Source organism: Lissotriton helveticus, chromosome 2_1 (assembly GCF_964261635.1).
Source record: "Lissotriton helveticus chromosome 2_1, aLisHel1.1, whole genome shotgun sequence".
NCBI classification, from domain to species: Eukaryota; Metazoa; Chordata; class Amphibia; order Caudata; family Salamandridae; genus Lissotriton; species Lissotriton helveticus.
In genome coordinates, this window is record NC_136059.1 from 1,238,481,941 (window position 1) to 1,238,495,984 (window position 14,044).

Genomic DNA, 14,044 nt, shown 5'->3' on the forward strand with positions numbered 1-14,044 from the left:
TAATGCCACCAAAGGTTTGGCCAACAAGGAAAAATTTGGTATCCACTGTCTACAGTACGATGTAATACCCAAGAAAGCACGCACTTCTCTCTGTGTTCTTGGCACACTCAATTTTGCTATTGCCTGAATTCTTTCTGGGGTCAGTTTCCTTCCCTCCTTCGATAAGAGATGACCTAAGTAGGTCACTTCTTGTCGACAATATTACAATTTTGAGAGAGACACTTTGTGATGCAAATCACACAAATGACGCAACAAAGACAACGTGGCTTCTTTACAGATTTCCTCAGTATCTGCATCAACAAGCAAATCATCAACATACTGAATGAGGGTAGCGCCATCAGGTAAAACAATCGTATCAAGCTGTGTTTTTAAAGCTTGACTATATATTGATGGACTTTCACAGTAGCCCTGGGGAGCGCGTTTAAAGCGGAAGCTTCGGCCTCCTAAACTGAACCCAAAAATATCCGTGCTCTCCTCAGCAATCGGGATGCTGAAGAAAGCATTCTTCAAGTCAATCACCGAGAACCAGGTGGCAGAAGCTGGAATCATAGTCAATAGGGCAGTAATGTCAGGAACAACTGGAAATTGTGGCACAACTATTTTATTCACCTCTCTAAGATCAATCACAAATCTGTAAACAGGTGGCTGGGAAGGGTTAGTTAGTTTCAAAACAGGCAGAACAGGACTATTGCAAACGTTGCCTCTTGTCTCTTCAATTACATCTTTTTCAATCAAATCATAAATGATCGCTAACAACGCTTTTTCACCTTCACTAGAAATTTTGTATTGGGGAATTCGTGGCATTTTAACATTGGCTTTCAACGTCACAACATATGGCGGTATTTCCAAAAGACCCACATCATTAGGACCAGTAGCCCAAAGAATATCAGGAAGAAATGACAATTCTGTCGGGAGTTTATCCCTTGACAAATACATTGGAGAAACCACTTTCTTACCCAGTGTAAGTTGTACTCCCGAAGGAGAACAGTACAAAGTTGCATACAATCTTTTTAACAGATCCAATCCCAACAAGTTTTCACCACAACCTGTTGTCAGAATAAGGGGTGCTTCGAATTCACAAGGACCAATAGAAAGAGACATAGGACTAGAAATTGGGTTCCTAACCGGGGCGCAAGAAAAACCTACTGAAACATTCATTTCGCCAGACAAAGGTGCGCCAGGGAGTTTGGAGTGCATAATAGAACTCTTTGTAGCACCAGTATCCAACAGAAAAGGTTCTGACACACCTGATGTAATCACCTCAACGTAAGGTCCACTCTGATCTACTGGAACTGAAACAACTCCCTCTCTTTGTCTATGGCTGTCCTAGCAATCATTACCTTCCATATGCTCATCTTCTGCATAGTAATCATCAGCATAGTACTGAGCCGTCCTACCAGACGCGTTATTCTGCTGATCGAACCTATTCATTGAATTTTGAGGTGGAAGGGAACGTGCGTTCTGGGGGAAATTTCCACGTCCTCTACCTCTAGGTGCTTGTTGAACACCTCGACCTCTTGAGCCAGAAACACCATTTGCGCGCTGTAACAAAACAGGGCAACTATACTTAAAATTACCCTCTTCCTTACAATATGAACACTGATTGGGACCAACAGGGACACGTGGTCGAGTATACTCGACTCTTTGTGAGTTCCTCTGAAACTGTTGAGGCTGCTGATAGTTATTCTGATAGTTACTCTGAGCACCACTAGTCTGGCCACCACCACCACGTGGCGGATACGCTTGCTGTAACAGAACCTTTGTTTTTAACTCTTTCGTTTTCTTCTCTGCTCTATCTTTCTCATCTTTGTCCCTATTTTCGTAGTACTGGGCAGTAGCCAATATCTGTGCTGAAGAGGAAACTGCCCAAGAACTCTCTGAGTCTTTCAACTTTTTACACAACTCGGGAAGTAAATTGTGCATGAACTTATCGACGAATAACCGTTGACCACCTTCTGTACTCATATCTTGACCACTGTGGTCGACAAACGTTTCCTCAAACCTGGTGAAGAAATCTGACACCGTTTCATCTTTCTTCTGCTTACACGCAGACAATTTATCCCAATTGACTCGCATGGCAGGCATTAAAGTCTTCATATAATCAATGATCTTACCAGAAAGTTCTGCTACTAAAGGCTCAGGTTTAGCACCACCAACTTGTCGGTCATCTACAGCAGCAATATTAACCCATGAGTCACCTAACTCCTGATCATGGTCTGCATGACGAATCTTTCCCCATAAAGGCTGTGGAACAACATTCCCAAACAACATGTCTCTATCCGCTAAATTCATCATACATGACCCAGCAGTCTGTGACAACTCCTTGTAATACCCTGCAGGATTTTTACGGGGATCAGGCAATGTCTGTTTAAGGGCCAAAACTTCAGCTCGCTTCCATGGAACATGTACCCACACACGCTGAAAATGAGGCTGAATAGGTGGGTTAGCTGCTAGGTCCCCTTCTCTCCATTGTGGGGGAACTTCTCTCATGGGATATTGTCTTCCCTTCTTCTTAACAGTGGAATCAGACTCAAACAACGACTTGGAAACACCTTCAGTCCTAAGCGACAACAGCGTCGCAACTGCTTTCTTAACATCTGAACCCACAATTGCGCCTTTTGAAAACTCGAACCGTACATGGCTCAACTCGGGCGGATTAGAGTCAAAATCATTGTCCTCTAAATCTTCACACAGAAAAGCACACATTTTCTCAAAAACGTATCTCTGCTTCGATGCTTCCCACTGATGGAAGACATCCATAACACATTCTAAATCATATTTTTCCGGGTCAGTAACCCATTTATGTGCCAAACAGTTCATTGTTTCCTTCTCCCTAGAGTCAGGCAGTTGGCTACGCAACTGCTTACGCTCAGAGGTAGGGGTCGTACTCGTCGCCCCAAAGAAAGGATGTAGGAGACTACTGACAGTGCTAGCCACTCTTTGTCGAACAGAAGGAGAAGTTGATGTAAAGACAAGCGGAAAAGCAGGGTGAGCCAAGGCTGATGCAGGAGCAGTGTCAGGAGGAGTACCAGGAGTGGTAGTCGTTACAGTAGTCAAAGTTGTAGGAAGTAAAGGAAGAGCAGATGTCAAAGCCGGTGGCCCTTGAGGAGGCTGTACCGGAGGAGCAGGAGCCAGCTGAAGAGCAGCTGGTGGGTGCTGTGGAGGAGCAGGAGGCAATGCAACCACGGGTTGCGCAACTAAAGGTTGCGGTGGTGCCGTAGCATTTTGCGCATAAGGGGGTGGCGAACTTATCAAATGTGACATTAGGGGGTCTTTTTCAAGGTCTTTTGCTGCATCTTGCTGAAGAGGCGGCAAAACTGGATAACATTTATCGATTACCATTTTACGTTGCCTGTGCAACTGCTCACTCATCTGTTCCTCTTCGTTATCTTTAAACTGCATAGCAGCTTGCATTATCGAAATACCCCTTTCTCTCTTATTTTTCTTCGCTAATTTAATTTCCTTCTGTTTGGCTTCCTTACGCCATAGGCGGAAAGAGTCAAACATCGCCGGCCGGGATTTCTTCTTAAAAAGTTTAACTTCGAGATTGTCTAAGATTTCCGTGTCAAAGCTACCATATTGGGGCCATTTTAAACCACCATCTTTTCTGGTGTATTTGATCCATACTTCATTATATGTGATGGGGCCTACTCCATGTTTCACATACAATTCATAGGTTGGAGTTCCAATCGGAGGAACCGGACACGAGTCCTCCAATCGGGAATCCCTATTATTACAACCAAGACAAAACAAATTTCCAAGTCTGCTAAGACCAGGCATCTTCGCTCCCTAGTCTAGCTTCAAACTTCAAAGGATTATCAAATACGATATTCTCGTGAATACACGAGTCCTTTGGCTTTGGTACTTGCAAGTTCCAAATCAAAGATCCCGAAGGGATACCCAAACCTAAGAACTAACTAAGGACTGGGAGACGCTCCACTTATACTTAACTGAGATATCGATGACGTCACCAGAAGACTCGTCTATCGTTTCGCTCTACCAAACATCAAGGGTCCAAATCAGGGCGATAGCCAGGGCAGCAGTCCTTTCGTAGCCGTCGGGAAGCGGGGAACCTCGCAGCAAAGACTTTCGGACCACGTCGGTATGCAGGGGTCGATGAAGTGGCGGCCTTCCTCCAGAATTTTCACACGAAGCTCCTCACGAACCTCAGGCTTGGACCGGTACCGCTGGTATGGCCCCACGTGGGCGCCAACTGAGGTACTGGGTTTTTCAGAACCGGTACCGAACCGGTAACCCAGTGGTGTCAGGGTACACCCAAAGACCTCGGGTACTTTCCTGTTTAGACCACAGGAATTCAGAGTCTTCTAGGTGAAGTCAAAGATCGAATTTATTGGCTGCAACCAAGTAACAGGCGTCCTAGAAGTACAACAACACGGTGTGTATATTCTCAGGAGACTGCTCAATCTTACAAAGCCAGGCTTCTCTTTTTATACAAAATATTAAGCTCCAGGCAAACATTCTTAGATTTACAGTAGCCTATTCACATATTTTCACTACAAAGAAGAAGCAGAGTCATGATGACAAGCCCACATTTCAGTTCGTCCAGCCCACAACAAATTACCCGGCAAGGCCCAACATTTTCATCAGATATCGGTGGACCCCCAATAAAAACGGGCACCTCCTCATCATAAAGCAAGTGAGAGAGCAAAGAGCAGGGGCAGGTGGGAGCAAGATTAGGCAGGGTGTGTGTGCGATGAAAAGGGTTTATGGCATGTTGTGCCTTGATGCTATCTCGTTCGGCCACTGGGAGAGGAACTGACCGAACAGGTTTGGCCTGGGGCAATGGTTCCAGCTTGCCCAGGTCACAGAAGAGTCAATTAAGGTGTACGTGTATTTTGATATTAAATTTGGCTGTAGTTATAAGCCTATGTGAGGGCAACTCACAAAATGGCTGCCGTACACAAAATGGAAGCCAAGGGTTCAGGACGAAAATGACGATTTCGAGGTGAAATCGTTACTGGAATATGACGAAAATGCTTGTACATAGTGTACTAGCCATTCTCGGTATTTTTATATAAAAATCGTCATGCTATGATGAAGTTTTATTCACGAGTCCAGAATTTTCAGAACCACAAATCAAAAAGTAAACCAGTATCTTATTCTTTCTTGGTGGTCAGTGATAGTTTCTTGTTGGGAATTGTCAAAGCATAAACATTTAGAAGACTTCAAAAGACATTATGGACAACCCAGAGGACTGCACTCAGTGCATAGAGCTATTGATGAATGAATGGGAGTTTTGTTTAACACCTTTTGCCAACTGTGCAAGCTTAGTTAGCTAAACAGACAGACTAATAATAATAATCTAGTAGTACCACGGGGAGACATAGTAGAGGCAGGATAAGAATTTAGAAACAGTCTACAAGAAGATCAAAGACGATGTAGGAAAAATCGAATGAGGAACGTTAGTAAAAAATAGGTACTGTAAAAGGTAGGGAAGTATCATTATTAATATTAACATGAAAACTTACTGGGGCCAGCAGAGGAGCCCTCGCCGGACCGATCCTGGCCTTCCTGGCCCTCGTCCGCCGGCGCCGCTACCTCCTCCTCCTCTGTCCTGTTGCCCCTGGGGGGAGCTGATGTACAACATGAAAGAAAGAACCAAACATGGATGATTGTTGTCAACCAAATCAAACATTTCAAAAGAACAATAACAAATTATTTCGGGGAAATAGCAAATAGACAACAATTGCACAACATTTATTGACCTATCTGGTGTGGTCTACTAGGATATTAGTATTGCTGGATTCGCGGACCGTCGACTTGGAAAGTTATGTTACTCACTAAACCAACTACAAAAAGGTTCGACTAGGACTGGCAGGCAGCACTCCGCAGCACACGAAGTGACAGACAAAGTCCATCGTGATTGCAGACCAGCGAGAACACTAAAAAGTAAGTTTCCTACTACATAACCAGTCATTAAAATACTCAAACTATCAATCCACCACCACTCTTATTAGTGGCAGGTGTACAAAGGAAGGACTGGACTTGAGTCTCTAGGGGCAGATTTACAAGACCCTTGCGGCTCTTTTGCTCCGTCGTTGCGTGACTTTTGTGACGCAGCGGCAGCGCAAAAGAGGCGCCATGGTGCGGGGTATATTAACAACATGACGCATCTGGGAGATGCATCACGTTGTAAAGCCCTGCGCCATCAGGGGGCGTTCCGGCACAAGGGAGGGCGTTCCTGCGCAGGAACGCATCCTACAAGATTTCACTCAGTCACTTTTAGGCCAATGCTGCGTCACTCTAAACCCTGCGGCTGCTTGAAGCAGACGTACGGCTTGACGCAGCATTGGGGAGATAGGGCACCCAAGAGCATTGCTGGAGCTGCGTCGTGGTTGTGACGCAACTACAGCAATGCGCTGTCTTTAGGGCACAGATGCGTGACGCTTCTGTGTCGTTTTTGCCCCATGGTGCGCCGCATTGTAAATGCGGTACAAAAGGGGGTGGTGATGGACGGAGCATCTGAATCAATCAAACACTCACACCCAGAAAAGATCTGGGTTTAATCCATCACCGTTCTTTAGCCCACTCTGCCACCCCAGTTCAGACATGGCTATATGCAAATCAGTCTGACCCTGTGCCTCATGGGAACAGTCCAGCCCGAACTGCCAAGCCATGTCTTCCCTGGACCGGAAACAAGCTTCCGAGGACCGGTTTCTGGCATTCCAGCCGTCTTCAGCCCGGCTTGCTTGAATGCAGTGGCAAAGTGAGCAAGGGACTCACGTCTGAGCATACCCTGCCACACTTATGGCGGCCTAAAGCGGTACAAAAGGGGGTGGTGATGGACGGAGCATCTGAATCAATCAAACACTCACACCCAGTCAAAAGATCTGGGTTTAATCCATCACTGTTCTTTAGCCCTCTCTGCCACCCCAGTTCAGACATGGCTATATGAAAATCAGTCTGACCCTTTGCCTCATGGGAACAGTCCAGCCCGAACTGCCAAGCCATGTCTTCCCTGGACCAGAAACAAGCTTCCGAGGACCAGTTTCTGGCATTCCAGCCGTCTTCAGCCCGGCTTGCTTGAATCCAGTGGCAAAGTGAGCAAGGGACTCACGTCTGAGCATACCCTGCCACACTTATGGCGGCCAAAAGCAGTACAAAAGGGGGTGGTGATGGACGGAGCATCTGAATCAATCAAACACTCACACCCAGTCAAAAGATCTGGGTTTAATCCATCACCGTTCTTTAGCCCACTCTGCCACCCCAGTTCAGACATGGCTATATGCAAATCAGTCTGACCCTGTGCCTCATGGGAACAGTCCAGCCTGAACTGCCAAGCCATGTCTTCCCTGGACCCGAAACAAGCTTCCGAGGACCGGTTTCTGGCATTCCAGCGGTCTTCAGCCCGGCTTGCTTTAATTCAGTGGCAAAGTGAGCAAGGGACTCACGTCTGAGCATACCCTGCCACAGTTATGGCGGCCAAAAGCTGTACAAAAGGGGGTGGTGATGGACGGAGCATCTGAATCAATCAAACACTCACACCCAGTCAAAAGATCTGGGTTTAATCCATCACCGTTCTTTGGCCCACTCTGCCACCCCAGTTCAGACATGGCTATATGCAAATCAGTCTGACCCTGTGCCTCATGGGAACAGTCCAGCCCGAACTGCCAAGCCATGTCTTCCCTGGACCGGAAACAAGCTTCCGAGGACCGGTTTCTGGCATTCCAGCCGTCTTCAGCCCGGCTTGCTTGAATCCAGTGGCAAAGTGAGCAAGGGACTCACGTCTGAGCATACCCTGCCACACTTATGGCGGCCAAAAGCGGTACAAAAGGGGGTGGTGATGGACGGAGCATGTGAATCAATCAAACACTCACACCCAGTCAAAATATCTGGGTTTAATCCATCACCGTTCAGATAGCCAGAAATCGGTCCTTGGATGCTTGATTCCGGTCCAGGAAAGACATGGCTTGGCAGTTCGGGCTGGACTGTTCCCATGAGACACACGGTCAAGGCTGATTTGCATATGGCCATGTCTGACCTGGGGTGGAGTGGAGTGCAAAAAAACGATGGATTTAGGCCCAGATCTCTGTACTGGGGTGAATGTATGACATTGTTCTGCATTCTGTCCATCAATTGTTGTTTTTGCATTTGTCACCCCGAGTGGGATGGGTATGCTCAGACGTGAGTCCCATGCTCTCCACACCACTGGAGTCAAGCTATCCAGGCTGATGAAGGCTGATAGCCAGAAACCGGTCCTTGGATGCTTGATTCCGGTCGAGGAAAGACATGGCTTGGCAGTTCGGGCTGGACTGTTCCCATGAGGCACAGGGTCAAGGCTGATTTGCATATGGCCATGTCTGACCTGGGGTGGTGTGGAGAGCAAAAAAACGATGGATTTAGGCCCAGATCTCTGTACTGGGGTGAATGTATGACATTGTTCTGCATTCTGTCCATCAATTGTTGTTTTTGCATTGTAAATGCGGCGCACCATGGGTGGTGGAGGCGTGGCGCACAATTACTGGCGCATCCCTGCTAATGTATAGGGATGCGCCAGTAATTGTAAATCTGCCCCTTGGTGTCTAGCATTACGCAGTTCTGTAAAGTACACTCATACATAATTACTCAGGCCAATGAAATGAACACAAAAAATCGAAAACAAATAAGCATAGTAGCACCGCCACTGAGCAGGAGAGCAGTGCACCTGAAATGCAATAACAGAACATTTTGAAACATAATTTACCTACAATGTAATCGGCAGCATTATTGCTCTTCGGAAACAAAAAAAAAATTGCAATATGATAACACATAGAGCAGGAGAAAACAGTAATGATTAAATAGCTACTACTACTCACCAAGCCCGAGGATCTCGACGCCAAGCAGGTCAAGCAGGTCGGGTTCACGGTCCAGGAGGTCGGACCACAGGTGCGTGGCCTGGTTGTAGGTGCGCCGGACCCGAGAGTGTTTGTACATGGCCCGGCACACCTTCTACCACAGCTTCCGACGCTCCCAGAGCCCGTACCCACCAGCGATCCTGCCGCCTGCCGCGATGGTCTTGGGGAGGCGGCGCTGGACATAAAAAATCAGTGCGGCCACCTCTTCCGCGCTAAAGATCTCCCGGACTGTGACGTTCTCCCCCCTCAATCGCCCGCAAGGGAGCCGGGTACGGGGTGCTGGGCCCTTCCCCTTGCCCTTGTCGGCTCCCTTAGCCATGGTCCTGGGCACAAGATGAAGGAAAGAAGAATAGGTGTGAAAAAAAATAGGAGAGAGAGCGAAAGAAATAAAGTAGGTAATAAAGTAACAAAAAGTAAAAAAATATATATATATAGATGTAGGAAATTGTAGAGATAGATAATAAGCAAAAAAAAGCAAAGAAAAATTCAGAAAAACATAGGACTGCAAAGATGTAAGATGGATAGAAAGGTAGCATGCCCAAAAACCATAGCAATGAATGAAAAACAAGATGGCCGCGCCCATAGAGGACCCCGTGGGTAAGTTCGCGCAATATTTCCCCCCCGAGCACGCAAAAACGCCCGCGAACCCGTAAACGCGCCACGCGCACAACGCGAGCACGCAGCTAGCACCCGGAACCGGAAATACGCAACGCGCACAAGATGGCCGCGTCCATGTACGACCGCATGGGTAACTTCGCGGTCGTTGTGCTGCAAGCGGCCCGCGAAGACGCAAAAAACCATGCGAACGTGCAAAAAAAACAATCCGCAAATTCACACGAATTTGCGGATTGCGAGTTCGATTTCGCGCCCCGCGAATCTCGCGAAATTGCAGAAAAACGAATTTTGCACAACAGAAAGCACTTAGCAGGTGCAAAAGTTCAAGCTAATTTGTAACCATTCCCTGTAGTGCTTCCTGAGGGGCCCCTCCAGAGTTCAGTTGCCTACTTGCAACTATTCTCTGACCCTGCTCTGACCCTCAAAGCAGGGTCAGAGAAAAGTTACAAGTATGGCACAATGCTCCTGTAAAAAAATTAAACTGCAACAGGAAGCACTTACAGCTAAGGAAGCAGGTGCCAGACTTGAAGCTCAAATTCAGTGACACATTAACCAGCCCCAAATGAATTCATCTCAGTTGAGGTTGGGAAGGTGTGCTTTCCCCACCATAATCTACAGTGGTGAACAAGAGGGTGGTAGTGGTGAACCAGAGGGTGACAATGGTGAACCAGAGGGTGCTATGATGAACCAGAGGGTGGCAGTGGTGAGTGCTGAACCAGAGGGTGGCAGGGGTGAGCCAGAGGGTGCCAGTGGTGAACCAGAGGGTGACAGTGGTGAACCAGAGGGTGCTGTGATGAACCAGAAGGTGGCAGTGGTGAGTGCTGAACCAGAGGGTGGCAGCAGCTGGCTGTTCGAGCAGTAGCAGCACCCCCCCCCCCCCAAGCGCCTTGAGACCCTCCGGGTAAGTAGTGCGCTATATAAATGTCCATGATTGATTGATTGAGCAGGGGTGAACCAGAGGGTGCTGTGATGAACCAGAGGGTGGCAGTGGTGAGTGCTGAACCTGAGGGTGGCAGGGGTGAACCAGAGTGTGTCAGTGGTGAACCAGAGGGTGATGTGATGAAGCAGAGGGTGGCAGTGATGAACCAGAGGGTGGCAGTGGTGAACCAGAGAGTGGCAGTGATGAACCAGAGGGTGGCAGACATGATCCTGAGGGTGGCAGTGGCGAACCAGAGGGTGGCAGTAATGAACCAGAGGGTGGCAGTGATTAATCAAAGGGTGGCAGTGGTGAAAAAGAGGGTGGTAGTGGTGAACCAGAGGGTGGCAGTGGTGAACCAGAGGGTGCTGTGATGAACCAGAGGGTGACAGTGGTGAGTGCTGAACCTGAGGGTGGCAGCAGGGGTGAACCAGAGTGTGCTGTGATGAACCAGAGGGTGGCAGTGGTGAGTGCTGAACCTGAGGGTGGCAGGGGTGAACCAGAGGGTGTCAGTGGTGAACCAGAGGGTGCTGTGATGAACCGGAGGGTGGCAGTGATGAACCAGAGGGTGGCAGTGGTGAACCAGATGGTGGCAGTGATAAACCAGAGGGTGGCACTGGTGAACCAGAGGGTGATGTGATGAACCAGAGGGTGGCAGTGATGAACCAGAGGGGGACAGTGATGATCCAGAGGGTGGCAGTGGCCAACCAGAGGGTGGCAGTCATGATCCTGAGGGTGGCAGTGGCGAACCAGAGGGTGGCAGTAATGAACCAGAGGGTGGCAGTGATGAACCAGAGGGTGGCAGTGGTGAACAATAGGGTGGTAGTGGTGAACCAGAGGGTGACAGTGGTGAACCAGAGGGTGCTGTGATGAACCAGAGGGTGGCAGTGGTGAGTGCTGAACCAGAGGGTGGCAGCAGGGGTGAACAAGAGGGTGCTGTGATGAATCAGAGGGTGGCAGTGGTGAGTGCTGAACCTGAGGGTGGCAGGGGTGAACCAGAGGGTGTCAGCGGTGAACCAGAGGGTGCTGTGATGAACCAGAGGGTGGCAGCGATGAACCAGAGGGTGGCAGTGGTGAACCAGAGGGTGGCAGTGATGAACCAGAGGGTGGCACTGGTGAACCAGAGGGTGCTGTGATGAACCAGAGGGTGGCAGGGATGAACCAGAGGGGGGCAGTGATGATCCAGAGGGTGGCAGTGGCAAACCAGAGGGTGGCAGTGATGAACCAGAGGGTGGCAGTCATGATCCTGAGGGTGGCAGTGGCGAACCAGAGGGTGGCAGTAATGAACCAGAGGGTGGCAGTGATGATCCTGAGGGTGGCAGTGGCGAACCAGAGGGTGGAAGTAATGAACCAGAGGGTGGCAGTGATGAACCAGAGGGTGGCGGTGGTGAATCAGAGAGTGGCAGTGGTGAACCAGAGGGTGGCAGTGGTGAACCAGAGGGTGACAGGGGTGAACAAGAGGGTGACTTTGGTGAACCAGAGTGTGACAGTGCTGAACCAGAGGGTGACCCATAAAATGCTCCTCATCAAGTCAATCTAGACCATCTAGGTCTGTTAAGTTCTAGAACAGATTGAATGTAGATATATTATAGATATGGCTAATCTGCAACTAGGGTAAGTGATTTCTGTGCTTGGTTGATTTTGAATTTTTTGCTTGGATGATAAAAGTAACCTAGAGGGAGGGAGGACACAGTTCTTGGGCAAACATTTATAGCCTTGGTCCTACTCAAAATGGTCTTTCACCAAACATGAGGTTTTAAAGGACATAATCAATCAGTCTCCTGGCAGGTTTTATTTTGCTCCCTATCCACTCATTTAATTTGCCTTACCATCTTTATATCCTCAAATAGATGTTTGGTTAAGCCTGTTCTAACCCCTAGCAATTTTGGGTTTATGGGCCATATTCCTATGGGCCTAAATGCAAAAAAGTGCATTTTCCAGAAAAATCGCAAATTACCACCAACTTGAAGTTGGTGGTAATTTGCGATTTCTTAAGGCCAAATTGCACTTTTTCTGTGCTTCTTGCATTGCTTTTAAGGAATAGCAATTTACGATTCCTTAAATGCAATCACAAAATAGGGAATCACAAAGTTTGTGATTCCTTATTTTGGGAGGCAGTTTTTCTTTCATACATACCACTGAGCCCAATTGCGATCGCAAATGCCGAAATTCTGCGAGTTTCAGCGTTTGCTATCGCAAATTGGAATGATACATATGGCCCTTATTTCTAAGTGGAGTCCAAGTTTCTTTACTCTGCTAGGTTAATGTAGGCACAATTGCCAGGATGATTACATGTGGGGTGGCAGCTGGAGTCAGGTCTAAAAAATCAGTTGACTGAAACAAAGAGCGTTCTAGAGGTTTATTAACAACTAAAGTTGTAATGATGTTGCCTGATTGCTCCCCACCAGTTTTTCCTGTCTCAGGGTTTATATGAAGTAATGCCCCTTGTGTCTTCTCATTACACACATAATTTGGCAGACTCTGAAGTGTACATGTATTTGTATTGCAAGCAGGTGCTACAAGTGTTGTGCTGTTTGAAATATTGCGTGTTAACAGAGTCTTTAACATGTCCAGGCATGTAGAGCATTTAGTTTATTGGCTAAACAGAGGTCAGCGCAAAATATTACAAGTTTTAGCCTATATATGAAGTAATGCCCCTTGTGTGTTCTCATCACACACATAATTTGGCAGACCCTGAAGTGTACGTGTATTTGTATTGCAAGCATGTGCTACAAGTGTTGTGCTGTTTGAAATATTGCGTGTTAACAGAGTCTTTAACATGTCCAGGCATGTAGAGCATTTAGTTTATTGGCTAAACAGAGGTCAGCTCAAAATATTAAAAGTTTTAGCCTGTGTCAGCATTTCTTTTCTTCTTTCACTGAATCATATCCTACCTATATGACTGACAGGGGCATATTATCAAGGACGGCGTTAAAATTATCGCCAGTTTAGTGGCAGAAAACTGCCGCTAAAGCGGCTATAATGGGCCTGATAATATGCCTTGGAGAATTCCAATAGAAGCCCATGTTCACACCAGAACATGGACTTCTATTGGAATTCTCAAGGGCATATTATCAAGTCCATTATCGCCGCTAAACTGGCAACAATGTTTAACGCCGTTCTTGATAATATGCCCCACAGCCCTTAAAAATGCCACCAACTCAATCCCCCGCATCACAGAGAAGTTAAGGTAATCTCGAAACTTCTATAAAAAGTGCTAGAAACCAGGAAAAGAACGTGGAAAGACCTGGATAAAGCGGCACATCGAAAAGACAGTAGGCTTTTTTGGGAGGTTATCAACGGACATATCTTCTCAGAGACCTCCTTAAACAGAATTGAATGCGCCATCCTAGAACAGGAGGAGTGGGTAAGTCATTTCTCCCAACTTTTTTATCCTGAGCACCATCCCGATGAACCCCGTACAGGCCCGATAATTGACCCACTAGTTTTTTACAGTCTGGCAAAGCGAATTTAGTGACTTAAAAGCAGTCACTACAGCTATTCAGAGTCCTGCCCCTGGCAAGGCCCCAGGCCCCAACAGAGTCCCCATTGACATGTTAAAATCTTATTTGCAATTTTGGGGAACATTAGTTACAAATGTCTTTAAAGCAGTTGTGAAGGGGGCCCAAATTAACACATGGAAGGAATCCATTGTAGT

General features: G+C 47.3%; 1 protein-coding gene across 1 annotated transcript; it reads right to left on the minus strand.

Moving 5' to 3' along the window:
• Positions 1–1,326: 1,326 nt before the first annotated feature.
• LOC144819710 (uncharacterized) lies at positions 1,327–3,780 on the minus strand. The gene has a single exon (XM_078677495.1). The coding sequence runs from the start codon at positions 3,778–3,780 to the stop codon at positions 1,327–1,329; it is 2,454 nt and encodes an 817-aa protein (XP_078533621.1).
• Positions 3,781–14,044: the final 10,264 nt, after the last annotated feature.